Below are 26154 nucleotides of genomic sequence, written 5' to 3'. Positions count from 1 at the left end.
TCACCAACCAGTCAGTGACCTAGTACAGCCTGTTCCTGCAGATCTGTCATGGCAGACATGGAGGCCGCCATGTCTGGGGTCATACGCCCTCACCTGACCCACAGGTTCACAAGGGGTTAAAACAGATACAAACTCATGTAACTGACTGATAAAAAGAAAGATTACTACAATTAAAAAGAACATAAAAATCTCTTCACAGCCAGCAGACTGAAGCCTGTCAGTGAGGATATGCTGGGACTTGTAGTGTCACACCTGCTGGACAGGAAGAGGAGGGGAAACAACAGACAATTCTAAAAACTGCTGAAGAGTTCGCCAAGATAAGAATATAAATAGTAACAAAAACTAATTGTGCAGAAGTTGTGAGGCGGTCAGGAGCCTGTTCACACACACTGACAGAAAGACGCGCCTCCAGCAGCACGGGGTGCGGCCGCGCCACACAATACACCCGATACAATACCCGCCTTCACGCTGATTGGCTACAACCCGCAGTAGGCGTGTACTCATTGGCTAAACCGATATCATATCTCCATCCTGATTGGCTGACGCAGTAACAGATCTGCATTGTGATTGGCTGGAGCCGAACAGCTCCGCGCCTGAAGCTCTGAGGTTTCTCACCTACCAACCGCCAGTCGAAATGGCCGCCGTGTGGCAGTAGCGGGGAACTCACCGTATAATAGGAGAGGAGCCCGGCGTTATAATCCAGCACGAACCAGCGGTACTGCCATCCCTTCATGACGTTCGTCCATTTACTCAGCGGACCCTCCATGATAGACGCCATCTTGGAATCGTGGAATAACAACAGACGTTTTGGACGTGCGTCACGCGTCACTGGGGGATGGGCGTGGCTTGTGGGGAAAGCGAGGCGTGGCTACTGACGTCACAAACTGGTCCATCCCGTTGCTAGGAGAAGCTTAGATGCCGAAGCAGCAGGGCAGCAGCCGCCTGTCAGGATGTGTCCTCTATGGCGGACAGCCACGATAAACGTTACCATAGTGCAAAGCTGTGACTATTAACTCAACTTTATTCATATACAACAGTGTCCCTCCACGCTGTGGTTACAAAACTACAACTCCCATCATGCTTAGAGATGGGGTCTTGCAGCAGCCGTAAAGCCACAGCTAGGAGAACACTGATATAAAGCATGATTATAGGGTTGACCATCAAACAATTACAGCGCCTCCCCTCACTGCAGGTTGTGTATGGTATTGCAGCTTTACCCCATTCACTCCAATGGAGCTCAGTTACAATAACACTAGAGGGAAGGAGCAATGACCTCTAATAGGGATTATCCAGGATTAGAAAACCAAACAGCGCCTCCCATGTGTTCAGGTTGTGTGTGGTATTACAGCTAGGTTCCTTTCACTTCAATGGAGCTGCAATACCACACCCAGCCTGAAGACAAGAGGGGGCGCTGATTAGGCAAGCAATTGACCAAGTTTTATTCATCTTCTCCATGGTACGACATCCATTAGGGCCTGTCTATACGGTTTGGCCGTAAAAAAAAGAAAGAATGGATTGCAGACAAGTCATGGCTGCTGGAAAAGAAATACATTGTGGTTGGATTTGATGCATCTGTCATGTGGCTGTGTAGACCTTCCCCTATATGCATCTGTATTAGTCACACAATGGGGTCTTGCACTTGGGACCCTCTTAGCTGGAGTAATCAGGGACCCCAGCACCAGTGATATGTAATGGGCTGGGACTCGTGCTTGTGCAGCCCTGCAGTTCCCGACACAGCTAGTAGTGGCAGCAGAGGGCCATGCTTTATTAAACAAAAATGTTAAAAGACATTCACTGAGTAATGAGTAATTGAAAGTCTATGGACATCATTGCATCACTGCAGACTATAGATATATGAAGGGTGGTGGGTAATTTATGTATATGGAGAGATCTGTCAATCAAGCTCTGCAGGCGGGGGGAGACCGAGGGGACGTTCAGATGATTTGTCGTCCAGTCCTGGTCTCAGCTCATTGTTAACAGGTACCTGTAAAGTTGGACCCCCCCTTATTCTTTAGATCAGTGCGGAGGGGTGCAAGTCCAGGGTGGGCAGCTGACTATGATGCCTATGAAGCATGTTCTGTGCAAAGCCCATTCCCTATATTATCAGGAACCATGCACAAAACCTGCCGCCTCACCAACCTGACTGCCCAGTGTGGACCTGCACCTATCCTGCTGATCCAGACAATGGGCGGGGGTCAGCTTCACAGGTACCTCTTACAGTGGATCAGATGTAATAAGGGATCCTGGCATCATCAGCCACTGATCACAGGTTCCCTTTAATATTCCTGGGTCCTCCTTTATATCTCTTGGATGCCATCTCCCTATTTTTCTTTTTATTACCAGGTAATAAGGTCTCGGATTATTCTGCATAATGAGTCAGATCTGCCATTCAGGAGTCCAGTAAAGATGGGTGATAGTTGCTGCATCTCCTGTAAAGTGACTATTCATACAGTAGGATCCATCACATAGAATTCACATTATATTATATTACAGCTATAACAGAAATAAATTGTGGGGGACGGAGGATTAATAATAAAATATCAGCGATGCTATATGTCGCATCTTCAGGCATGTGGTCCGCTGTGATTGGCTGCCTGACAACCTCCCCAGCCAATAGCAGGGAGCCATCTGTTTGAGAATTAGTTTGAGGAGTAGAATCTATTTACAGGTAGAGTCACCTGGGTCCTGAACATCACCTGTGTGACAGCTACCTGCTGCTCCCGCTATACCTGCCGCCGGCACTAATCTGCAGGTAAGCCCTGTCCTCATCACCAGTAATGAAGTAATGCTTCCATAACTATATAACTGTATATAGATAGATAGATAGATAGATAGATAGATAGATAGATAGATAGGAGATAGATAGATAGATAGGAGATAGATAGATAGATAGATAGATAGATAGATAGATAGATAGATAGATAGATAGGAGATAGATAGATAGATAGATAGGAGATAGATAGATAGATAGATAGATAGATAGATAGATAGATAGATAGATAGGAGATAGATAGATAGATAGATAGATAGATAGATAGATAGGAGATAGATAGGAGATAGATAGGAGATAGATAGATAGATAGATAGATAGATAGGAGATAGACAGATAGATAGATAGACAGACAGACAGACAGACAGACAGATAGATAGATAGATAGATAGATAGATAGATAGATAGACAATAGGAGATAGATAGATAGATAGATAGGAGATAGATAGATAGATAGATAGATAGGAGATAGATAGATAGGAGATAGATAGATAGATAGATAGACAATAGGAGATAGATAGATAGATAGATAGATAGATAGATAGATAGATAGATAGATAGATAGATAGATAGGAGATAGATAGATAGATAGGAGATAGATAGATAGATAGATAGGAGATAGATAGATAGATAGATAGATAGACAGATAGATAGATAGATAGATAGATAGATAGGAGATAGATAGATAGATAGATAGATAGACAATAGGAGATAGATAGATAGATAGATAGATAGATAGATAGGAGATAGATAGACAGATATGAGATTGATAGATAGGAGATAGATAGATAGATAGATAGATAGATAGATAGATAGATAGATAGATAGATAGATAGATAGATAGGAGATAGATAGATAGATAGATAGACAATAGGAGATAGATAGATAGATAGATAGATAGGAGATAGATAGACAGATATGAGATTGATAGATAGATAGATAGATAGATAGGAGATAGATAGATAGATAGATAGATAGATAGATAGATAGATAGATAGGAGATAGATAGATATTGATACCAATATACTGTAGATTAGGAAGAGCAAAATTTCTGTTTGCACTATATGCAGTATATCACAATGCACCTACATAAGTGTAAGAACTGTACTAATATACTGTAGGTTGAAAAACATCCAATACATAAGAGAGACGGAGCAGTGCATGAGTATATATATATATATATATATATATATATATATATATATATAGTTTTAGAAAACCTGCATGAACCTGGATACCTACATAAATTCTAATTTCCACACTGCGTATTACTACTATTTTGTGCATAAGAGCATATAGTACACAGTTTTTTCATGGCTTGGAATACATGGCAACTAGATATTAACATATGTGACCCCATGTAGAGGAGGCTGCTGCAACATATGTGACCCCATGTAGAGGAGGCCGCTGTAACATATGTGACCCCATGTGGAGGAGGCCGCTGTAACATGTGACCCCATGTAGAGGAGGCTGCTGCAACATATGTGACCCCATGTAGAGGAGGCCGCTGTAACATACGTGACCCCATGTAGAGGAGGCCACTGTATCATATGTGACCTCATGTAGAGGAGGCCGCTGTAACATACGTGACCCCATGTAGAGGAGGCCGCTGTAACATATGTGATCCCATGTAGAGGAGGCCGCTGTAACATATGTGACCCCATGTAGAGGAGAATGCTGTAACATATGTGACCCCATGTAGAGGAGGCCGCTGTAACATATGTGACCCCATGTAGAGGAGGACGCTGTAACATATGTGACCCCATGTAGAGGAGGCCGCTGTAACATACGTGACCCCATGTAGAGGGGGCCGCTGTAACATACGTGACCCCATGTAGAGGGGGCCGCTCTAACATATGTGATCCCATGTAGAGGAGGCCGCTGGCTGCATCTTCCAGTAATTGTTTCATAAAGCAGCAAATCCCATAGGAGAGAGAATGAATTTGCTTCCATCTACACCAGTATACACCAGTACAGGGTTATTCTACATACTGTTGTGGTGTCCCACCACAGGTGTTGTTATTAGTTACACCCTTCGCAAAAGCCTGTACTTTTTGGATGTAAGTGGTGATGTAGCAGTAACAAGGTTTCGCCACAAGATGTCGCTATTGTAAGTGTATGTATTCAGTTTATGCACAGCTGTAGTATTGAAAGGGTTATTGTTTGTTTATATGTCACATGGATCTGTAGACCAATGAGAGTACTTTCTTCTTTTATCCTATCATTTCTCTCTTTACTTCTAACTTATGCAGTCTTCACCCATTCTCAGCACACCTCACAGGGGCTGTAGATAGGAAGTCACATGGGTAGAGGAAGTGTAGTGTCTTTTGCCGCTAGACTCTGTGGAGGAAGGACACCAGCTAGAACGCTCTCTATAGTAGTCCAGTTGGGCACTGGCCCTCTACCAGGTCCCCAGTCTCAGTGTGCAGCCTAGAAGCAGACCTAGGCACATGCAACCTACAATTTCTTCTCAAGTAACTCCACTCGACTCTATGCAGTGTTAGACCTTCACTAGAGAGGACAAGTCAGAGATCATCTCAACCCACGCCGTGGACAAGGGGAGTCACAGTGCAGGACAGTGTCTACAAAGAAAAGTAAAGGAACTGATCCAGATAGAGCAAAGTTGCTAGAAGCCTATGAACTCTATCTTGCAGCTCGGGTGTAAGCAGGGAACCCTCAGCATTCCGCTTATCCCAGGTAACAAGGTCTGGGACTTGTGTCACCCACTACGACGGGTCCCCCGACACTGGTAGGGCAATAGGTGGTGCAAAGTCCAAAGAGTCAAAACAAGGGCACAAGTATTCTCTCTTTCTTCTCAAGTATTCTACCTCATCCTCCAACATCCCAGCAGAGCACAGTACTACTTGGGTTGGGACTCTCACAACATTCTCCTCTGTACTCTTCTGAACCTCTTCTAAACTTCTCAGCACGCAACCCAGTCAGCACGACTGTATCGCTCTCTATGCTCTCACTACAGATCTGGATCCTAAGCTGTGAAGTGTCTTATCAAGTGTAAAGTATTCTATCAATGCAAAGCTGTATGACCTGCTGTATACAAGTATCTTCAGAGTAAACCAGATTTTATTTATGATAAAGAGACTCTGTGATTCCTCATCAAGCACCGACACAGCAGATACAAACTCCTTGGGTCATCTCCCCTTTCTGTGGGTGGAAGTTCCAGTAGTCCGGGTGGGTCACTACTCCACTCTGGACCACCGTGACAACAGCCTAAGGAACCCCCCAACAACCCCAGCAGGTCACTGTTCACAGGGGAACAATGTAAAACCGTCTCTTTAAAGTAAAAGCAGGTGTGCCACCATACAAGTGACCGGCCGTACCTCCTCCATCCCACCGGAGGGGTACACCACACTGTGATATCACCATATGTGACCCATCAGCTACAGAGTGCATGTGAATCATACTGCTGTCACTGTGTAGCCCCCACCCCAATAAGAGACCCCATGAGGTAGGTTTTACTTGTGTGGTTTACATGTTACTGGTGTTTTCTTTTGTTTTGTTATTATTTAGCTTTTCTTTCATTTCTGAATCGTTCTTATTGGGTATAGAAAATTCTCACTAAAAAAAAAAAAAAACAGAGTGAAGGAGGCCAAAGTGCTCTGGGGAAAGAACAGACAGTGCTAGAAATCTATTGGGGTTGTGAGTTTTCTAATCCTGTGGGTGAAACAAGAGATTCCCATACAGCTATACTAAGTGGGAAAGGAGTGGTGCTGGGCTGGGTTCACACACAGGATATTTCAGTCAGTATTGTGGTCCTCATTGCAACCAAAACCAGGAGTGGATTGAAAACACAGAAAGGATCTGTTCACACACTGTTGAAATTGAGTTGATGGCCGTCATATAACGGTAAATAACGGCCATTATTTCAATATAACAGCCGTTGTTTTAAAATAACAGCAAATATTTGCCATTAAATGGCGGCCATCCACTCAATTTCATCATTGTGTGAACAGATCCTTTCTGTGTTTTCAATCCACTCCTGGTTTTGGTTGCAATATGAGGATCACAATACTGACTGAAATATACGTAGTGTGAACCCAGCCTTAGGCTATGTTCACACAACGGCCATGATTATTACGAAAATATAGGTTACCTGGCCTTCTATGGCATCCCGGCCGGAGCGTATACACAAAGTATACGCTCCGGCCAGGATCCATAGTGGCGCCGCATATAACTGACATAACCAAATAAGCAAATAACTGAATAACCAAGTCAGTGTGCTGTGGGGAGTTCTGATGTGGGCGTGCATCAGAACTCTGCGGTGCCAAAGATCATCTGGCCGGTACTGCAGTACTGGCTGGGATGATCTTTTCAGAGGCCGGCCGTTCCGTGACCTGGACGGGTCACGGAACGGCCAGTCTCTTACATTGTGTGAACATAGCCTTAGGGTGTGTTCACACATACAGGATCTGCAGCAGATTTAATGGCCCAGATTGAATTTGCTTTGAATCTGCAACTTCAAATCTGCGCCATCAATTCTGCTGCAGATCCTGTACATGTGAATGCACCCTTAAAGGGGTACTCCAGTAAAAAACTAACTGGTGCCAGAAAGTTCCAGAGATTTGTAATTTACTTCTATTAAAAAAAATCTCCAGTCTTCTATACTTGTCAGCTGCTGTATGTTCTGCAGGAAGCGGTTTAATATACTTCTGTGTCTTTTTATCAGAATTATCTTTAGTGGAGTTTATTCTTTTTACAAACATGAAGTGGCGCCTGATCCTGGCAGCGTGTGTCCTGGCCGTAACCGCAGAACCCATTATATATTTTCGAGAGCAATTTGAAGATGGAGGTAAGATGTCCTGGTTATTCCTCTCTGATACTGGCTCACACCGTTACCTGTCACCAAAAAAAAACATAAAAAGTTACGAGGAGTTGTCAAAAGTTTTAAAATGTGCAGATATGTGCCCTACATGTGTGATAGGTGGATCTCACCTCTGCCATCTGCGCTTATTTATTTGTAATTTACTTCTATTTAATAATCTCCAGTCTTCCAGTATTTATCAGCTGCTGTATGTCCTGCAGGAAGTGGTGTATTCTCTCCAGTCTGAGACAGTGTTCTCTGCTGCCACCTCTGTCCATGTCAGGAACTGTCCAGAGCAGCAGCAAATCCCCATAGAAAACCTCTGCTGCTCTGCACAGTTCCTGACATGGACAGAGGTGGCAGCAGAGAGAACTGTGTCAGACTGGAGAGAATACACCACTTCCTGCAGGACATACAGCAGCTGATAGGCACAGGGAGACTGTAGATTATTAAATAGAAGTAAATTAAAAATTTCTGGCACTTGCTGGGACCAGTTGATTTGAAAGAAATTGTTTTGGGTGAACTACCCCTTTAAGTCATACATTTCTAGGAACGGCATTCACAGCTATAAGAACAGGTGATCCAGAATTGTTATTTCATGGGTATTGTATGTATTTCCTAAAACAGACAGATCGGAGTCGCCAGTCTTAGTATATTCCCCCCAAAGTGCATTCACCTGAGGTTTAGGTCTCTAGCTTCATGCAATGAGAACTGGTGTGATGTACATATGTAGCAGATAACCTCAGTGTTATGTTTTCATGTATGTGGTCTCTCTGACTTTATGTCGTCTTTAGATGAATGGCAGAAAAGATGGGTGGAATCTAAGAATAGATCTGACTATGGAAAATGGCAGCTGACGGCCGGCAACTTCTTTGGAGATCCGGAGAAAGATAAAGGTACAGAAGGATTCCTTGTAATGACTAGATCGGGGTAGGATGTCAGGATAGTCATTTACAGCCTATCTGCCACTTGTTACACGTTGTACAAAATGTTTGATGGATTGTGAGTTAGGAGAAGCCTGCGGCTGAGCTCTTCTCTCTGTGCTCTCAGGCTTTAACTGCACTTCTCCTGACTCCATTCTGAGCAATAAGACCACGGCAGGCCAAGAGGTTTGAAGTCCTAAACAGGACACATCATTTCCTCTCACATTCCGGGGTGTCTTTTTTTCCTGTATGGCAGGAAGGTTTGTGACTACTAGAGATAAGTGCAATTCAAGTACATTCAAGTTTGTCTAAATCCGAACTCTCAGCATTTGATTATTTGTGGCTGAAGAAGTTGGATGCCGGCCTGGGAAACAGGGTTACAACCTATGGACTATGGCTGTATCCATGGTTTCCAGGGCTTCCTAGGGCGGCATCCAACTTCTTCAGCCACCTGTAATCAAATGCTGAGAGTTCGGGATCAGACAACCTCCAGCATACCTCTCGAACAATCTCTATTTGTGACTTTTTATCCACGTGCATCATGGATACTAAATAGAGCATCTATAGAAACGTATGGGCCACGTGTGACATGAATCTTGAACACCAGTATAAATCTATGGGATATGTATAGACATTGGGTTGTGAGTTTTCCAATCCTGTGGGTGAAACGAGATTCCCATACAGCTATACTGTGTGGGAAAGGAGTGGTGCTGCGCTGTATACCCTTAAAGGGGTACTCCAGCAAAAAAAAAATATTTCAAATCAACTGGTGGCAGAAATTAAATCTCCAGTCTTCCAGTACTTATCAGCTGCTGTATGGAAGTGGTATTTTTTCAGTCTGAAGTTTTCTGTGGGGATTTGCTGCTGCTCTGGACAGTTCCTGACATGGACAGAGGTGGCAGCAAAGAGCACTGTGTCAGACTGGAGAGAATACACCACTTCCTGCAGAACATACAGCAGCTGATAAGTACTGGAAGACTGGATATTTTTTAAATAGAAGTAAATAACACATCTCTAGCACCAATTGATTTGAAAGATTTTATTTTGTGAACTACCCTTTTAAAAAGACAGAAATGTTCCCCAACATGGCACTACAGCTGTTGTGTAACTACAACTCCCACCATGTCCTGACAGCTGAGAAGCCACAGGTTGGGGATTAATAACATTACAGACTGCGGCGACGAAAGACTTATCCACCAACTGTCCCTACTACATTGCATTCCCTGTACAGTAAGTATCTGAAGCTGAACCTGGTGCTATCAGATACAAAAGATCAGTGGGGTAGGAGATCTGGGACCTGGGAACAGTCCTTTCACAGTTCCATTTTACTCCCATAAGAGCAGAAGACTAGACCCCCAAGGATTCCACCTCCTAATTCTTCTATTACAGGTATACAGACCACTCAAAGCTGGAAGTATTATGCGCTGTCCGCACGGTTTGAGCCAATCAGCAATGAGAACCAGACATTGGTCATACAATTCACTGTTAAACATGAACAAGCGATTGACTGTGGAGGAGGCTACGTGAAGATATACCCTGCAGATATCAACCAAGAGCAGATACATTCAGACTCTGTCTATTGCATCATGTTCGGTAAGTCATCTACTAAATGCATTGCAGGAAATATTAAAGGGGCACGCCGACAAAAAAAAAATTCAAATCAGCTGGAGCCAGAAAGTTATAAAGATTTGTAATTAACAAAAATGTAAAAAGATCAAGTTGTCCAGTACTTATCAGCAGGGCCGGACTGGCACTGAAAAGCAGCCCTGGCACACAAACCCCACCAGCCCACATATAAATCTTCCCGCACCCATTGCACCAACTGTGCAATGGAAAAATTGAACATTTTTCAGATACCAGGTGTACGCAGGTGCTGAAGAGTAATATCACCCAGCAGACTATAGAGAGTACAGCAGCGATCAGATGCAGAATATAGAATAATAACTTAGGATCTGTCCGCTCTCCTGTCATCTGCCATTCATAATAGTAAAGGTATTTTTGCCCTGAAAACTATTCTGTCCATTCTTCAGGAAAAACAGCACCTTAACATCTTAAAGTTATAGTACTGAAATAATTTAGGGGCATCTTTCCTTCCTGCCTCCGTATTGTGCTCTTCCCCTGTTATTCCTCCTGGAAATCTATATACCTCCATCATTTATAGTGTGCACCTCCTCACCAAACTATAGGGACAGAGAAGGTGATGCACCATAAAGGATGGGGGGAGTATACAATGAACAAGTATAATCCCACACATGGTACCATCATACTGACCATATCCAGTACACACAGATCAACTGTATATGAGGGTTAAATGATAACACCACACCATTACCAGATATTACCACCACATACAGTAATATGTTACCATTATAGTCTTACTAAATAAAACAAAAGGTAATATTACCAATAACATTATACAGGGAGCAAATAATACCATCATATACTGTGTATAAAACCCTTTATGAAGACCATTTATACCTCCATACATTGAGCACAGTTACAGTACATTCAGTGACTCACAAGTGACGTCTTCTCTGACTCGCGTCTTCCTCTTTTGTTGTCTTCCCTACTTGGGCCAGGCCATCATGATGATTTCTTCTGGTCACGATTAATCTCCACAGAATCTGTCAGACACACATTTTAGGCTCTGACATTTTATAACACTACCTACCCACCTCTATACAAGCTGCCCATCCAAAGTGACCCAAATGCTAATAATGCCCTCCTCTCTAGCCCATGCAGTATTAGTTCCCTTAACAGTACCCCTTATTACTGCCCCATATAGAAGTTACCCCATAATAGTGCCCCTGCACAGTAGTTATCAAATAGTGTCCCTGCACAGTAGTTACCCCATTATTTCCCCCATGCTGCGGGTAATCCTATAAGTGTCCAAAATAGTAGTAATTCCCCAATGGTGCACCATATAGATTTTCAATCCCCTCCTTAGCGCCCAAAATAGTAGCTAACTCCTCGCAGTAATGCCTCATATACTAGTTTCCTTCCCCCCCCAATAGTAGCCATTCCCCCAGTAGTGTCCCATATAGTATCCAATCCCCCACATAGGGGCCCGTATTATATCCAATCGCCCGATAGTGTCCCATATAGTATCCAATCTCCCCAATAGTGACCTATGTTGTAGCCAATCCCCCAATAATGTCCCGTATAGTATCCAATCCCCCCAATAGTTCCCTCATAGCAGCCAATCCCCCAAAAGTGCCCCACATAGTAGCCAATCCCCCAATAGTAATATTGCCCCATATAGTGGCCAATCCACCCCCCCCCACCCCCCATAGTCAGGGCTGTGGAGTCGGAGTCGTGGAGTCAGCGTCAGAGCTAGTTTTGGCTGGAGTCGGAGTTGTAGTCGGAGCTAGTTTTGGCTGGAGTCGGAAAAAAAATGTACCGACTCCGACTCCAGCTTTAAAAATAATCTTTAAAAAAATTTGAATTGAGTTTTGATATACATTTTATATGTTTTGCTCATCAATATATTTTATGAGCAACATTCTAATAGGTCACTGAGCTATTGTTTCTGAGCTTGAAGAGTCCATTGTGTGGGGGGAGATCTGTGCTGGTCTCTTCCTGGATGCTGGATGATTGTATATGAGCAGCAGTGTAATATGAAGATATCCTGTGTAATATAGAGGAGGAGGAGAAGACATAAGTAGTGTAACAGTAACCTATGTCCTCAGTGTGGTGTTTTCTCTCTGGGAGAAGATTGTGTGTTTTCCTTCAGTGTTCTATGGCTGCAGCTGTGTGTGTGTGTGTGTGTGTGTGTGTGTGTGTGTGCGTGCGTGCTATAGCTGCAGTAGGGTGTGTGTGTGTGTGCGCGCTATGGCTGCAGCAGGTTGTGTGTGTATGCTATGGCTGCAGCAGGCTGTGTGTATGAGTGTGTGTGTGTGTGCGCGCTATGGCTGCAGAAGGCTGTGTGTGTGCTATTGCGTGCCTCCACAGTGCTCCTCAACATCACTATGTGTGACCCCTCTATATTAATATGGCTGACCCCTCTGTATCACAGGTATCTGGCATTGTTAGCAGTGTTTCTGAGTGAATGGTGAATATTAGTTAGAAACATAGAAGACTGTCAGCAGGAAAAGACCACCTGCTCCATCTAGTCTAGTTGTGAGTTGTTCAGGACATGGAGGCTGGAGACTGGCTGCATCCACTGCACACATAGGAGAAGCTGCTTTATATCTTTCCTCATTCCCTCAGAAGTCGCCCCAGGATCATGTAGGACATTAGGGAGAAGCTGCTGAGCCAGTGTGATAAATAACTCCCCTGGTATCTGACTGGCCATTTATCAAGGAGCAGGAGTCCGAGTCGGGAGTCGATCCTGATAAGATTCAGGAGTCGGAGTTGGAGTCGGAGCTGCGGCTTACCGACTCCACAGCCCTGCCCATAGTCCCCCACATAGTAGCCAATCCCCCAATAGTATTATTGCCCCATATAGTGGCCAATCCACCTTCCCAAATAGTCCCCAATATAGTAGTCACCCAATAGTATTATTGCCCCATATAGTGGCCAATCCACCCCCCCCAATAGTCCCCAATATAGTAGCCAATCCCTCAATAGTATTATTGCCCCGTATAGTAGCCGATTACCCCCCCAAAGTATCAGTGCCCCATATAATAGTCACCTCCCCACACACAGACATAGTATTAGTGCCCCATATAATAGTCACCTCCCCACACACACACATAGTATTAGTGCCCCATATAATAGTCACCTCCCCACACACACACATAGTATTAGTGCCCCATATAATAGTCACCTCCCCACACACACACATAGTATTAGTGCCCCATATAGCAGTGAATCCCCCTCCCCCAATAGTGCCCCATATACTATCATTGCCGCCCCACCCCCACAGTATGCAGTGCAGTGCCCCCACCGGAAAAATAACAAAACAGTAACTCACCTGTAACCCGATCCCCAGCAGCTCCTCTCCCGGCAGTCGTCTCCTCTGCCATCTTCCTCTCCGCGTGTCCTCCTCGGTCTCTCTCCGCTGTCATCTTCCGGCGCAGGCAGAGAGGTACAGACACTCTGTCCTTCCCTGGAGGTCCCGGCAGCCTCTATCGTTTATCTGTGTCTGACTGTCTGTGCCACACACACGTGACACGTGGATGAATGATAGAGGCTGCCGGGACCTCCAGGGAATGACAGAGTGTCTGTACCTCTCTGCCTGCGCCGGAAGATGATAGCGGAGACCGAGGGGGGCGTGCGCAGAGGAGAAGGTGGCCCTCTCAGTTTGGAGGCGGCCCTCAGCCGCCAATTAGTGGCCGTCGGGGGCGGACTGTGGTGGCTGCCAGGTAATCTAGCCAGTGGCCACAACATTTTTTCAGTCCGGGCGGCCCCCCGAGTGGCAATCTGAGCAGCCCAGCGGGCATTTGCCCGGCATGCCAGATTGCCAGTCCGGGCCTGCTTATCAGCTGCTGGATGTCCTGCAGTAAGTGGTGTATTCTCTGAAACAGTGCTCTCTGCTGACACCTCTGTCCATGTCAGGAACTGTCCAGAGCAGGAGAGGTTTTCTATGGAGATTTGCTGCTGCTCTGGACAGATCCTGACAGTTCCTTCATGTGCTCCTTCTTTTACTCTGCCCCCTAGCTCACAGGGATGCTCCACTTCAAGATTTAACTCTGATGAATTCCCACCCATATTCTGAGCTTGTTGTAATATGTTTCTATGACATGAAGTGGTTCATTTGAGCAGTCTCATGTAAACAGCATCCCTGGCCTGCTGTCTCTGCACTGTGTGATGCCCGGAGGGTTAATCGGAGGTCAAGTTGCTGATGACCTTACTGTGATTAATCCTCCCTGCATTACAAAGTGCAGAAACAGCCGGCCATGGGCGCTAATTACATGTGTTTACATGAGCCGTATCAGAAGGGAGGGGAGATGGAGACAACAGCTCACACTCAATTTTCAGCAGAAACAGAACTGGGGTAATAACAAGCATGGAACAAATTGTACGTCTCGGGAGTTGGGGGCGATACCCTTTTAATGTCTGTTTTCCGGCTTTCCAACCACCTCCAGAAAATATCCATTTCATAGTGAATACATCACATTAAAATGAAATAAACTTCCACTTTTTAGGGCCTGATATATGTGGCACAATCCATGAAAAAGTCCATGTTATCCTGAGTTATAAGGAGAAATATCATTTGATCACCAAGAATATAACATGCAAGGTAAGTTCTAACAGTAAGTGGTTATATCTGTTTTTATATAAAAAAAGACAACAGTAAGGGCCCTATTACACGGGACGATTATAGTGCGAAAAATCGTTATATCGTTCGAATTTAAACGATAATTGTCCTTTGTATTTGTAGGCAACGGTCGAAAAATCGTTCATATGTCGTTGATAGTTGATTTAGATCTGAACCTAAAATTATCGTTATCGTTCGCTAATTGCTGTAATTCCACATTCGTTCGCTCAAGTTCCGCGTTTTTTCACTAATTGTTCAGTGTAATTGCACATTGTTCATTGTTTTGCTGGGATCAGAAGAAGTAAACGATTGTAGTAATGATCGTATCTAACGATTATCATTCTGTGTAATATGGTGAATGATTTGAGGTTAACTATAAACAATGTCTTTGCTATCGTTTGTTAGTCGCTAATCGTTAAAAATCGCTCCGTGTAATGGGACCCTAACACTAAGGTCACGGCAGCGCGATACATGGGAGGGAATATAATACTGTATAGCAACGTGTTCTGGTAATAAACAACAAACCAATGTCAGGGGGCTATACTGACCCCACCCGTAAGACGGCCTCTGGGTTTTATATGTTTGTAGCCAAGTAGGTTGTAAAAAAGACCAATACAGAAAAGAGATAGAAAAGTGCTGATGTAGCATCATCACAGGATCAGCAAAAAGGAAAGCCTAAGGGCCCTATTCCACCGGACGATTATCGTTAGCATAATCGTTAACGATTAACGATCTCAAACGACCGCTATTGCGAAAGACCTGAAAACGTTCACTCATTTCCATGGAACGATAATCGTTACTTATGATCGTAATTGCGATCGTTTCTTCTTCCGTATTTATTCGCTATTGCGTTCGTATCTATTGCGAACGACCGAACGATGTCTTATTCAATGCGAACGATTTGCGAACGTTCAATGATAAAAATAGGTCCAGGTCTTATAAAGCGATCAACGATTTCTCGTTCGGTCGTTAATCGTTACTGCATTTCAACCGAACGATTATCGTTTAGATTCGAACGATTTAACGATAATCTGAACGATAATCGTCCGGTGGAATAGGGCCCTAAGAGGCCATTTAGACAGACTGATCAATGAGATGGGCGCTTGTTTAAAGAGACTTTACAAGACTCTATGATTTTGCAGGCAGGATAACACAAATGATGGCTGGATTATTGGTGCACCACCTAATATAGTGGTGGGGAAACGACAGCCCTCCAGATGGTGCAAAACTACAGTTCCCATCATGGATGGAGTCAGAGCTAAATCTAAAGCTGGCATGATGGGAATTGTAGCTCTGCAACAGCTGAAGAGCTACAGGTCCCCCCCTTTCCCACCAATTAGGGAAATGTGAAGCAACCAAGGGGGGTTTCGGATAGTTCCCTTTAAGAACTCTGATTGCCGGCGTGGTAGGGATGGTAAGGGGAATGGGACGTTCTTACTATTGAATAGTGATTGGATATCCTTATAGCCATAGTGGTAAAGGAAGAAATCTGTGAATCTTAGAACTTCTTTTAGTTTGTCCTTTTACCTTCCCAGCACGATGAGCTCACACACTTGTACACTCTGATAATCCGACCCAATAACACGTACGCAGTGAAGATTGACAATGAAGTGGTGGCAAACGGGACCCTGGAAGACGACTGGGACTTCTTATTACCACGCCAAATCATAGATGAGAATGCTACACAGCCGGCGGACTGGGATGATAGAGCTCAAATCGAAGACCCCAATGAGCCGAGGCCAGAAGTAAGGAAAGAGCGGGCACGAATGCAGCAGCTTAATGTTAGGATAAGGGTGTGACAGTGATGAGGGCATCATGTCAGGAGGGCTGTATCTACATCTCTGCACAACAAGATTAAGAAATACCCGTAAACTGTATATGTTACCAAGTTACCATCACTTTTCATAGACTGCCGCTGCCCTCTGGTTTCTTTTACCTGGCTATACAGCATCGGCAGTGGACGCAAGGCCCTTATATATAGACTGTAAGGGGTCCTGGGATCCAATCCCCACCGATCCTTAAAAATATGCCATAAATCCCAGCGGAGTTCCCCTTTAATTCCTGGAGAACACATGGGTATTCATACTGAATTGGCATAGTTTATTGGGTTTGTTATAAGTCTATTAGCTAAAAGACCGAGGCAGCGACAGAAGATCAATAACATCATTTATTTGCTTGTAGCTCATTGATCTCCTTTCAGAAGGAAAAAATCTAATCTTTCTGTACATATTTTATAGGACTGGGATGAGAGAGAGTTTATTCCAGATCCAGAGTCAAAGCAGCCTCGTGACTGGGACTCCAGTATGGACGGCGAGTGGGAGGCCCCCGTGATACCAAATCCAAACTACAAGGTATGTGTACAATAAAGTCAACACGGAACATAATTAAAGCGGTATTCCACTCAGACATTACTTTTGATATGTTGCTGCACCTGGTGAGAATAACAATTCCTTTTATACTTGTTATTATCTGTTCAGTCTCCTTCCCCCAGTTCTCAGCTGCTGCTTTCTGCTGAAGACACAAAAATCTGTGCGTGAGCTTTTCTCTTTGTCTCCCCCTTCTCCCCCCTACCTTCTGAGACGGCTGATGAAAACAAGTCCCTGGCTGGCTGTATCTGCAACATTGTAGCTTATTTGTAATGTTGGGAGTATTAATCATGGCAAGTTCATCAGCAACTTGACCTCAAAATAATCCTCCCAGCATTACAGAGAAGCTTCAATGTTACAGATACAGCCAGTCAGGGACTTGTTTAAATCATCTGTCTCAGAAGAAAGGGGGAGGAGGGGGAGACAGAGAGAAAAGCTCACACACAGATTTGTGTAAAAGCAGCAGCTCACAATTGACAAGTATGGAAGGAATTGTTAGTCTCATCATGGGCAGCAATACATCAAAAGTTATGTTTGACTATGTTTGAGCTGAATACCCCTTTACATGTTAGGCATCACAATAATGAATGTGAGAATTTAATACAATATATCAGTGTAGGTAAAATGTATCGGCCTGGACCCAGAATGATTAGTCCATGGAGGTCTAGGCTGGAAACAACTGGGTGAACTGTAAGGACAAGTTATATACAGGATTGACAAAATCCTACAGACATTGCCAGTGTTAAATTGAAACATAATGCATGTAGAAAAGTGTAATCTATGTCCCATAATACTAGACACATACTCCTCTCTTACCATCTATTTTGATCAACAGGGAATTTGGAAACCAAAAATAATAGATAATCCAAACTATCAAGGAGAGTGGGTCCAACCGTACAAGGATAATCCTGACTATGTACCTGATGACACGTTATATAGATATGATGAGCTCGGGGTTATCGGACTGGATCTCTGGCAGGTGGGTACTCTAAACCAGTGCTTCTCAATTCCAGTCCTCATTCCTCACCAACAGGTCATGTTTTAAGGATTTCCTTAGTATTTCACAGGTGATATAATTATACTCAGTGCATCAGGTATTATCACATGTATTCTTTGTATGGGAAATCCTCAAAACATGACCTGTTGGTGAGGCCTGAGGACTGGAATTGAGAAGCACTGCTCTAAACCACATGTGGCTCATTGTATGACTGTATGGTTAATAATGATGATCTTTTTAACACAACTATGTAAAAATGGTAACTGTAAAAATGTAAAAGCCAAAGCTGTCCAGGCATGATGGGAATTGTAGTTTTGCAACAGCTGGAGGGCCTAAGTTTGACACCACTGGTGTAAGAGTATGCCGTGGTGTGCCCGGAACTGGAAATGTGCCTACCCCTCTGGGCTCTTCAAGGGGCTGCTCTGATTTTGGCCACTATTTCTGTAACCACAATGTATGTTCAGTGATATACCAAGGAAACCACTGACATCTAGTATTATAGAAGAATCTCATTGCTGCATTTACTTGCTGTCCCTTTTAGGTGAAATCTGGAACAATATTTGATAATTTCCTTATTACCAATGATGAAGAGTTGGCGGAAAAAATTGGAAATGAAACATGGGGAGAAACCAGGGTAAGAAATGAAAGGATGTCTGCATGCAGCACAATAGATTCTGGTGACCTATTAGATATTAAGTCTCATATATGAGATATAAGTCTAATGTCCTATCCTATTAGGGTGCCCTCACATATACTTTTTATCAGGTGTTTTTCAGGCCAAAATAAACAAAACATAAAAACGGCAATGCTGCGCACGTTTTTTTCTTCATGCATTTTTTTTCTCGGGGGGGGGGTCTAGCGTTTTTGATTTGTGTTTTTTTTTTTTTTTTTTTTTTTGTGGCTTAGGCATTTTGTGTCCTAATTTTTTTTCTCTGCTGGACCACAAAAGGGGACAAAAACACCATAGAAAAAAAGGTGTATGCACAGTAATGCCGTTTTTTGAGACAACCAGAACAATCCTATTGGAGAATAAAATGCCACAGTTTGCCGAAAAAATGCCACCCCCCCTCAGCATGCTGCGGTTTGGAAAAACTGCAACAGAGCCTCAAAAAAAACAGAAAGGAGAAAAAGAAGCCACCCCCCAAAAAAACGCCATACAGTATGTGTGCTGCAGATCATAAACTTCCATTGACTTCCACCTGACATTTGGCTGCTGGCGTTTTTGCAAAAAAAAAACCCTGACATGGCGTTTTTATTGTCATTTTTCCAAGATTTTAAGGCAGTGTGTAGCCAGCCTTGTGGCTATTGTACTCTGCACAGACCTGTCATTCATATCAGTCATTGGTTTAGCAGTCCGCTCTCACTGGTTGGTACATCCCTTTGCATGGTGGATAAAACTTTTTCTAATCTGCTATTGTGTATCAGGCTATGTTCACACAATGTATGTGTTGTAGAAATCACGGCCGTAGCAACAACGGGCGTGATTTATACAGCACACACATTGTATGTGAAAGCATAGAATCCCAGTCAGAGTGTATACACATAGTATACGCTCTGGCCGGGATCCCTATCGGCGTTGAAAGAAACTGACATATCAGTTTTCTGCGGCCGCAGAAAACCCTGTCAGTTCACACAATGGAGCGTGCGGCTCCGGCAGGTGCGCACAGATGTGCCCGCATCTAAATTCAGCAGTGGTTAAGATCATCCTGCCGCTACTGCAGTACCGACCGGGATGGTCTTCTCTGACAACTGCCGTTCCGTGACTCGGCTGGGTCACATAGATACAGAATGGCCTCGTTCTGTATCAAACAAGTGAATGTGTAGCTCACAAATTTCATCACAAAGGGGTTATCCAGGATTTTAAAAAAAACAAAACACGTATGGTTACTTCCAAAAACAGCACCACCCCAGAAAAGCACAGCTACTTTCTTGTGAAAACAGCCCCACCCCCTGTCCTCAGGTTGTGTGTGGTATTACAATTCACTTCAGTGGAACCGAGCTGCAAAACCCCCCCACACCCAACCTGAGGACAGGAGAGGCGCTGTTTCTGGAAGAAATCCACCATGTTTTTCTAAGCCTGGATAACGCCCTTTAAAAGCCTCCGTATTGGAGATGCACGCGGCCACAAGCTTTTTTTTTTTTTTTAAGGTACAGATCACGGCCATGTACACGCCTACAGATGTGTGAATGGGGCAATTGAAAGACATTGACCCTATTTTCTGTGGAGGTGTGAATAGGGCCTAACATTGCCCTTCCAAGATGTTTTCCGACTGAAAGCTGAACATCTGACATTTCTTTTGTTCTTATCTCTGTTAGGAACCAGAATTGAAAATGAAAACGCTACAGGATGAGGAAAGGGACGCAAAGGATGAAAAGAAGCAACGATGGAAAAAGTTGGAGCAAGAATTCGCAAAACTCGATGAGATGGACAGACTGGAAAAAGAAAGAAAGTCCAAGCTACGGAAAACATTAAGAAAACAGTACGGACTAGATCCGCCTCAGGAGCAGGCTCAGCTTCCTCAGCCTCCACCTCCTAAAGACGAGCTGTGAGCGGAGCAATATGACTCTCTGTATCCAGTACTGGAGCAAAGACTCCATCATGTGACACTGTTCTATGTGATATCGGGAACATCATGCGTAATGTTTGGCACATAAGTAGAGAATGACATAGTTAGATCGGTAGAGCACGGCACAACATCTCTGTGCTGACTACTATAGGGCAAAAGTGCAAGGAAGATGAGTCATGTGACACCAACGCACCAGTCATGTGACACTTAGAATTTTCTTACTGACAGCTGCACCAGGCTCAAGGTGTACATACATGGGCTACGCTTCTCATCCTGCAAGTCAAAAGACAAGTATAGGGAACTCATTCACATGGTGCAGTCAGGTCAGGTTCTTGCTGAGACTTTTTGCACAATATCAGATTTTGCTGAATTATGCAAAAATAATGTGAAAAGCCCTAAATATTATAGCACTTTTTATAGGGGAGGATTTATTAAAAGTAAGTGTATATGAGATAAATATTGTAAATGTTGTAGCTTTTTATCTTTAAAAAATTGAACGCAATTGTGTTTTAGGACACGTTCACAAGTACCGGATCTGCAGCGGATCCCTGCCCAGTAAACTCTATGGCCAGACAAACTTGCAGCAGGATGCACATCCTGCTGTGAGGATGTCCGCAGCCTGCCCCGTTAACCCCGGCCGCCAGAGACTATACTTCACCTGCTCCCCGCTCCGGCATGTTTCGGGACTCCTGGTGTCTTCATGTCCCACTCAGCCAATCAGTGTGCTGCGGTGGGGCAGTGCACTGAATGGCCTAGTGGGACGTGCCAGAAACCCCCGAAGCAAGCTGGAGCGGGACCAGGTGACATATATGCTCCGGCAGGGGGTAAACGGGGCGGGCTGCTGACAAACTCGCAGTGGGATGTCCATCTGCAGTGGGTACACCACGTGTGTTTGTACACTAAGGCTAGAAAAATTAAAGCAAAATCATACCTCCCAACTTTTGCAAAGAGCAAAGAGGGACATGTGCTCCGCGGTCCCCATAGCCACGCCCCCCATAGCGACCCTCCATAGCCACGCCCCCATAGCGACCCTCCATAGCCACGCCCCCATAGCGACCCTCCATAGCCATGCCCCCATAGCGACCCTCCATAGCCATGCCCTCATAGCAACTCCCCTACAGTCACCACATGCTGCTGACTGAATAGTGCCCGATATAGTATCCAATCCCCCCCAAAATGCCCTATATAGTATCCAATTCCCCATTATAGTGCCCCACATAGTATCCAATCCCCCTATATAGTGCCCCACATAGTATACAATGCCCCCATATAGTGCCCCACATAGTATACAATGCCTCATATAGTGCCCCACATAATAGCCAATCCCCCCGTATAGTGCCCCACATAGTATCCAATGCCCCCATATAGTGTCCCACATAGTAGCCAATGCACCCATATAGTGCCCCACATAGTAGCCAATCCCTATATAGTGCCCCAGATAGTAGCCAATCCCCATATAGCGCCCCAGATAGTAGCCAATCCCCATATAGTGCCCCACATAGAGGCCAATCCCCCCATATAGTGCCCCACATAGTAGCCAATCCCCATATAGTGCCTCACATAGTAGCCAATGCCCCATATAGTGCCCCACATAGAGGACAATCCCCCCATATAGTGCCCCACATAGTAGCCAATCCCCATATAGTGCCTCACATAGTAGCAAATGCCCCATATAGTGCCCCACATAGTAGCCAATCCCCATATAGTGCCCCACATAGTAGCCAATCCCTCATATAGTGCCCACATAGTAGCCAATGCCCATATAGTGCCCCACATAGTAGCCAATCCCCCACATAGTGCCCCACATAGTAGCCAATCCCCCCATATAGTGCCCCACATAGTAGCCAATGCCCCCATATAGTGCCCCACATAGTAGCCAATCCCCATATAGCGCCACACATAGTAGCCAATCCTCCCCTTTGTGTGGCCCGACCAGAAAAACAATAAACCAGTAACTCACCTGTCCGCTGGTCCCAGCAGCTCCTCTCCCGGCAGAGCGCGCACTCCTGTCATCCTCCGGGGCGGGCAGCGGGGTATACAGACACTGACTGTACCGGAAGTAATTCATGGCAGAGGCTGCAGGTCACTTCCAGCACAGTCAGTGTCTGTATACCCCGCTGCCCGCCCCGGAGGATGACGGGAGTGCGCGCTCTGCCGGGAGAGGAGCTGCTGGGGCCGGCGGACAGGTGAGTCACTGGTTTATTGTTTTTTTGGTGGGGCCACATATTATGCGGGACGCTGGGTCCGAAAACGGGACTGTCCCGCGGAATCCGGGACGGTTGGGAGCTATGCAAAATATGACCGTAATTCTGAGTGAAAATAAAACTGTGTGGGAAGAGATGAAAAAAATGGCCGTATTTTGCAAAAGCAGGTGGTAAATAATAAGCATGTTCATCATTTGGACGATCGTAATCAATTACTGCTGTTATTCTATACAGTGTGCACTTCCAACCAATTTCCCATTGACTTCAATAGAGCATGTTAATACATTTAAAATACAGTTATAGTTTTACCTCAGAATTGCAGCCTTATTTTACTTCTATTTATGGTGTGTGAACACAGCCTAAATCTTCCCCCTTAAAGAGGTACTCCGGCAAAATTATTTTTCTTTCAAATCAACTGGTTTGAGAAAGTTATATAGATACAGCCTATGGCTATGGCTGTATCCCAGTTTTCCAGGCTGTTCTCCGGCTGCATCCACCCTCTCCACGGAGCGGACAGACAGCGGGAATCGGAAGCCGAGTTCATACAAACCCGAAACTCGTCATGTTCGCTCATCTCTACTTATAATCTGCTGTATGTCCTGCAGGAAGTGGTATGTTCTCTCCAGTCTGACACAGTGCTCTCTGCTGCCACCTCTGTCCATGTCAGGAACTGTCCAGAGCAGGAGAGGTTTACTATGGGGATTTGCTACTGCTCTGGACAGTTCCTGACATGGACAGAGGTGGCAGCAGAGAGCACTGTGTCACACTGGAGAGAATACACCACTTCCTGCAGGACATACAGCAGCTGATAAGTACTGGAAGACTGGAGGCAAATCAATGTAACTGTCTGAAACCAGTTGATATGAAAGAAAAAAAACACTGGAGTACCCCTTTAAGAACGCAGATAATTTTAGTTTCTTCATTATCTGCCTTGTCTTCTAAAAGCCGTATATATAATTGCACAGATTCAACCCTGCATTTTACTATGAAAAAACAAACAAACAAAATGCTGCAAGTTTGAGTGTTTTAGTGATAACACTGTTCACTGTGTGGTAAAGCTGACACGCCAGCCTTCTTCTGCAGGTTAGTACAATTACTGCCATATCCACTTTATGTAGGTTTTATTACATTTGACTTCTTTTACTAAATAAAAAAACCTATTGAATGTATGCCCGTAGGTGTCCAGCTGTGTCAGTACACTAGTGCGAACTTTCAGGGTGCATTCACACGTACAGGATTTCCAGCAGATTTGAAGTTGCAGATTTGCTTTGGATTTAATCTGAGCCATCAAATCTGCTGAAGAACCTGTACGTGTGAATGCACCCTCAGGGTGCCTTCACACCTACCGACTTGCAGCGTTTATAACGCTGCGAGTCGGCTAGGTCCTGGCAGATCACTGTCACTACATACACGCAGCGGTCTGAACGACCGCTGCGTGTATGTAAATCTGCCGGCCGCTTAACCCCTTCTGATGCCGGCCGCCTCCCGCTCTGTATACATTACCTGTCCAACACACTGATTGGCCGGGCGCGAGAGCAGGACGCTGGGACCCCGTGGAGCGAGGAGGTATGTATACAGAGCGGAGCGGTAGGCGGCCGGCATCAGAAGGGGTTAAGCGGCCGGCAGATTTACATACACGCAGCGGTCGTTCAGACCGCTGCGTGTATGTAGTGACAGTGATCTGCCAGGACCTAGTCGGTAGGTGTGAAGGCACCCTCAAACAGTATTGGAGCTCTTGACACGATGCTGGGAGCTCTCAGGTCCAGTCTACAGAACACCACCCCTGTATGGATGGAATTCTACAGACGAGTGTATTAACCCTAGCTGTGCTTAGAAAAAAAAACAGCCTATACTTACCCTCTCCTCACTCTCCCCCTATAGCTGCTGTCTTGGCGTCAGTCCCTGCTGAGCTGCACCTGTATCTCAGTTGGCACAAAGACCTTCCTTGCTAAGCTAATCAGTGGCTGCAGTGGTGTCTGGCTTTAGGGCCCTATTCCACGGGCCGAGGAGGGCCCGATCAATGATGTAAACGAGCGCCGATCTGCTAGATCGCCGCTCGCTTACTGGGCCTATTCCACGGCCCGATGATTGTTGAGCGAGGGCTGCAGGGACATTGTTACCAATGTCCTTGCAGCATACATTACCTGTCAGGTCTTCTGCTCTAGCTTTAGAATGGCCTGTCAGCTGACGGAACGCTCAGCCAATCACAGGTCGGGACCGCCGTGGCCTGTGATTGGCTGAGTGACCTGTCAGCTGACAGGCCATTCAGGAGCTAGAGCGCGAGGGACCCGGGGAGGAAGACAGAGCGGAGGAGAAGCCCTGCAGGTAATGTATGCTGCGCTTCTCAAATTGTCGGTCGCCCGCCGCGCACCGCTATTCCACCGTAGCGATGCGCGGTGGGGGAACGATGATTTTAGGTCTGTCCCTAAATAAACGATCAGCCGATGACACGATCATCGGCTGATCGTTCTCTCTATTCCACCGAGCGATAATCAGCCGAATGGGGCCGATTATCGTTCCTGTGGAATAGGGCCCTTATGCTGCGTTTACACAGGCAGATTTATCTGACAGATTTTTGAAGCCAAAGCCAGGAACAGGCCATAAACGGGGAACGGGTCATAAAGGAAAGACTGAGATTTCTCCTCTTTTCAAATCCATTCCTGGCTTTGGCTTCCAAAATCTGTCAGATAAATCTGCCTGTGTAAAAGCACCCTAACATACTGATTGGCCGAGTGGTAAGGTCCTAGTGTCGAAACCAGCACATAGAAGTGTTTGTAGTGGGGACTGAGCTGCGGCATTGGGAGGCAAGTATAGTTTTTTTTTTCTATTTTAAAGTGTCACTGTCCTTGAATTAGTACAGGCGATTTTAAGAAACGTTGTAATTGGGTTTATTTGCCGAAAATACATTTTTATCATGAGAAAGCAGTTTTGAAGTTCTCCTCCTGTCTTCATGGTTTTCTATGGAGAGGGGAGGGGTGGAGGGAGATGAGGCACCAAAACAGAAAAACAGAGTTAATTTACAGCTACATCACCGGGCTATCTCCTGTGAAGTCAGCACTGACCTCTCTGACCTCTACATACCGGCTTTCACACAGGTCTGGCAGTGTAATCCTTTGTTCTCTGCTGGTGACTAATCGGCCCCCTCCCCTCTCCATAGATTACATCGGGCTCGACTGATGTAAAAGAGTCGAGATTTCCTGATAATGAGCAGTGGATGAAAGAGAGAGGAGGGAGGGGGGCTGGGCAAAAGCTTTTTGAATTCAGATAATGGCAGATTTGCCTAATAAACCCAATAACAAAGTTTCT

The 26154-nt window shown here is 45.0% G+C and overlaps 2 protein-coding genes across 6 annotated transcripts in view; one reads left to right on the top strand and one right to left on the bottom strand.

The window, feature by feature from the left end:
- OSBPL9 (oxysterol binding protein like 9) overlaps window positions 1-815 on the bottom strand; it is a 73094-nt gene extending 72279 nt beyond the window's left edge. For all 3 annotated transcript variants that reach the window (XM_069981595.1, XM_069981596.1, XM_069981597.1), the window contains exon 1: window positions 668-815. In XM_069981595.1, the coding sequence (XP_069837696.1) occupies window positions 668-778 (111 nt within the window). In that variant the 5' untranslated portion in view covers window positions 779-815. The remainder of the gene's footprint in view (window positions 1-667) is intronic.
- Window positions 585-21352, top strand: LOC138799876 (calreticulin-like). Of its 3 annotated transcripts, none has more exons than XM_069981604.1 (10): window positions 585-1002; window positions 7455-7577; window positions 8384-8485; window positions 9902-10105; window positions 14602-14696; window positions 16250-16459; window positions 16952-17065; window positions 17916-18059; window positions 18619-18711; window positions 20394-21352. In XM_069981604.1, the coding sequence occupies exons 2-10, from the start codon at window positions 7490-7492 to the stop codon at window positions 20625-20627; spliced, it is 1284 nt and encodes a 427-aa protein (XP_069837705.1). In that variant the 5' UTR covers window positions 585-1002; window positions 7455-7489; the 3' UTR covers window positions 20628-21352. The 3 variants fall into 3 exon arrangements, with proteins under 3 accessions (XP_069837705.1, XP_069837702.1, XP_069837703.1); XM_069981601.1 differs by having other exon boundaries at window positions 585-1192; XM_069981602.1 differs by lacking the exon at window positions 585-1002 and adding an exon at window positions 4015-6236.
- The last annotated feature ends 4802 nt before the right edge of the window (window positions 21353-26154 follow it).

This window comes from Dendropsophus ebraccatus, chromosome 8 (genome assembly GCF_027789765.1).
Source record: "Dendropsophus ebraccatus isolate aDenEbr1 chromosome 8, aDenEbr1.pat, whole genome shotgun sequence".
Lineage (NCBI taxonomy): Eukaryota > Metazoa > Chordata > Amphibia > Anura > Hylidae > Dendropsophus > Dendropsophus ebraccatus.
The sequence above is the reverse complement of the archived record's forward strand: the minus strand, read 5'-3'. Positions and strand labels throughout refer to the sequence as shown.

What these genes read in the sequence shown, in the direction of transcription:
- LOC138799876 (XM_069981604.1), top strand. Translation starts at nt 7,490, where the DNA reads ATGAAGTGGCGCCTGATCCTGGCAGCGTGTGTCCTGGCCGTAACCGCA. An exon ending in AGAGCAATTTGAAGATGGAG is followed by an intron (nt 7,578 to 8,383) that starts GTAAGATGTCCT and finishes TGTCGTCTTTAG; the next exon opens with ATGAATGGCAGAAAAGATGG. An exon ending in CCAAGAATATAACATGCAAG is followed by an intron (nt 14,697 to 16,249) that starts GTAAGTTCTAAC and finishes TTACCTTCCCAG; the next exon opens with CACGATGAGCTCACACACTT.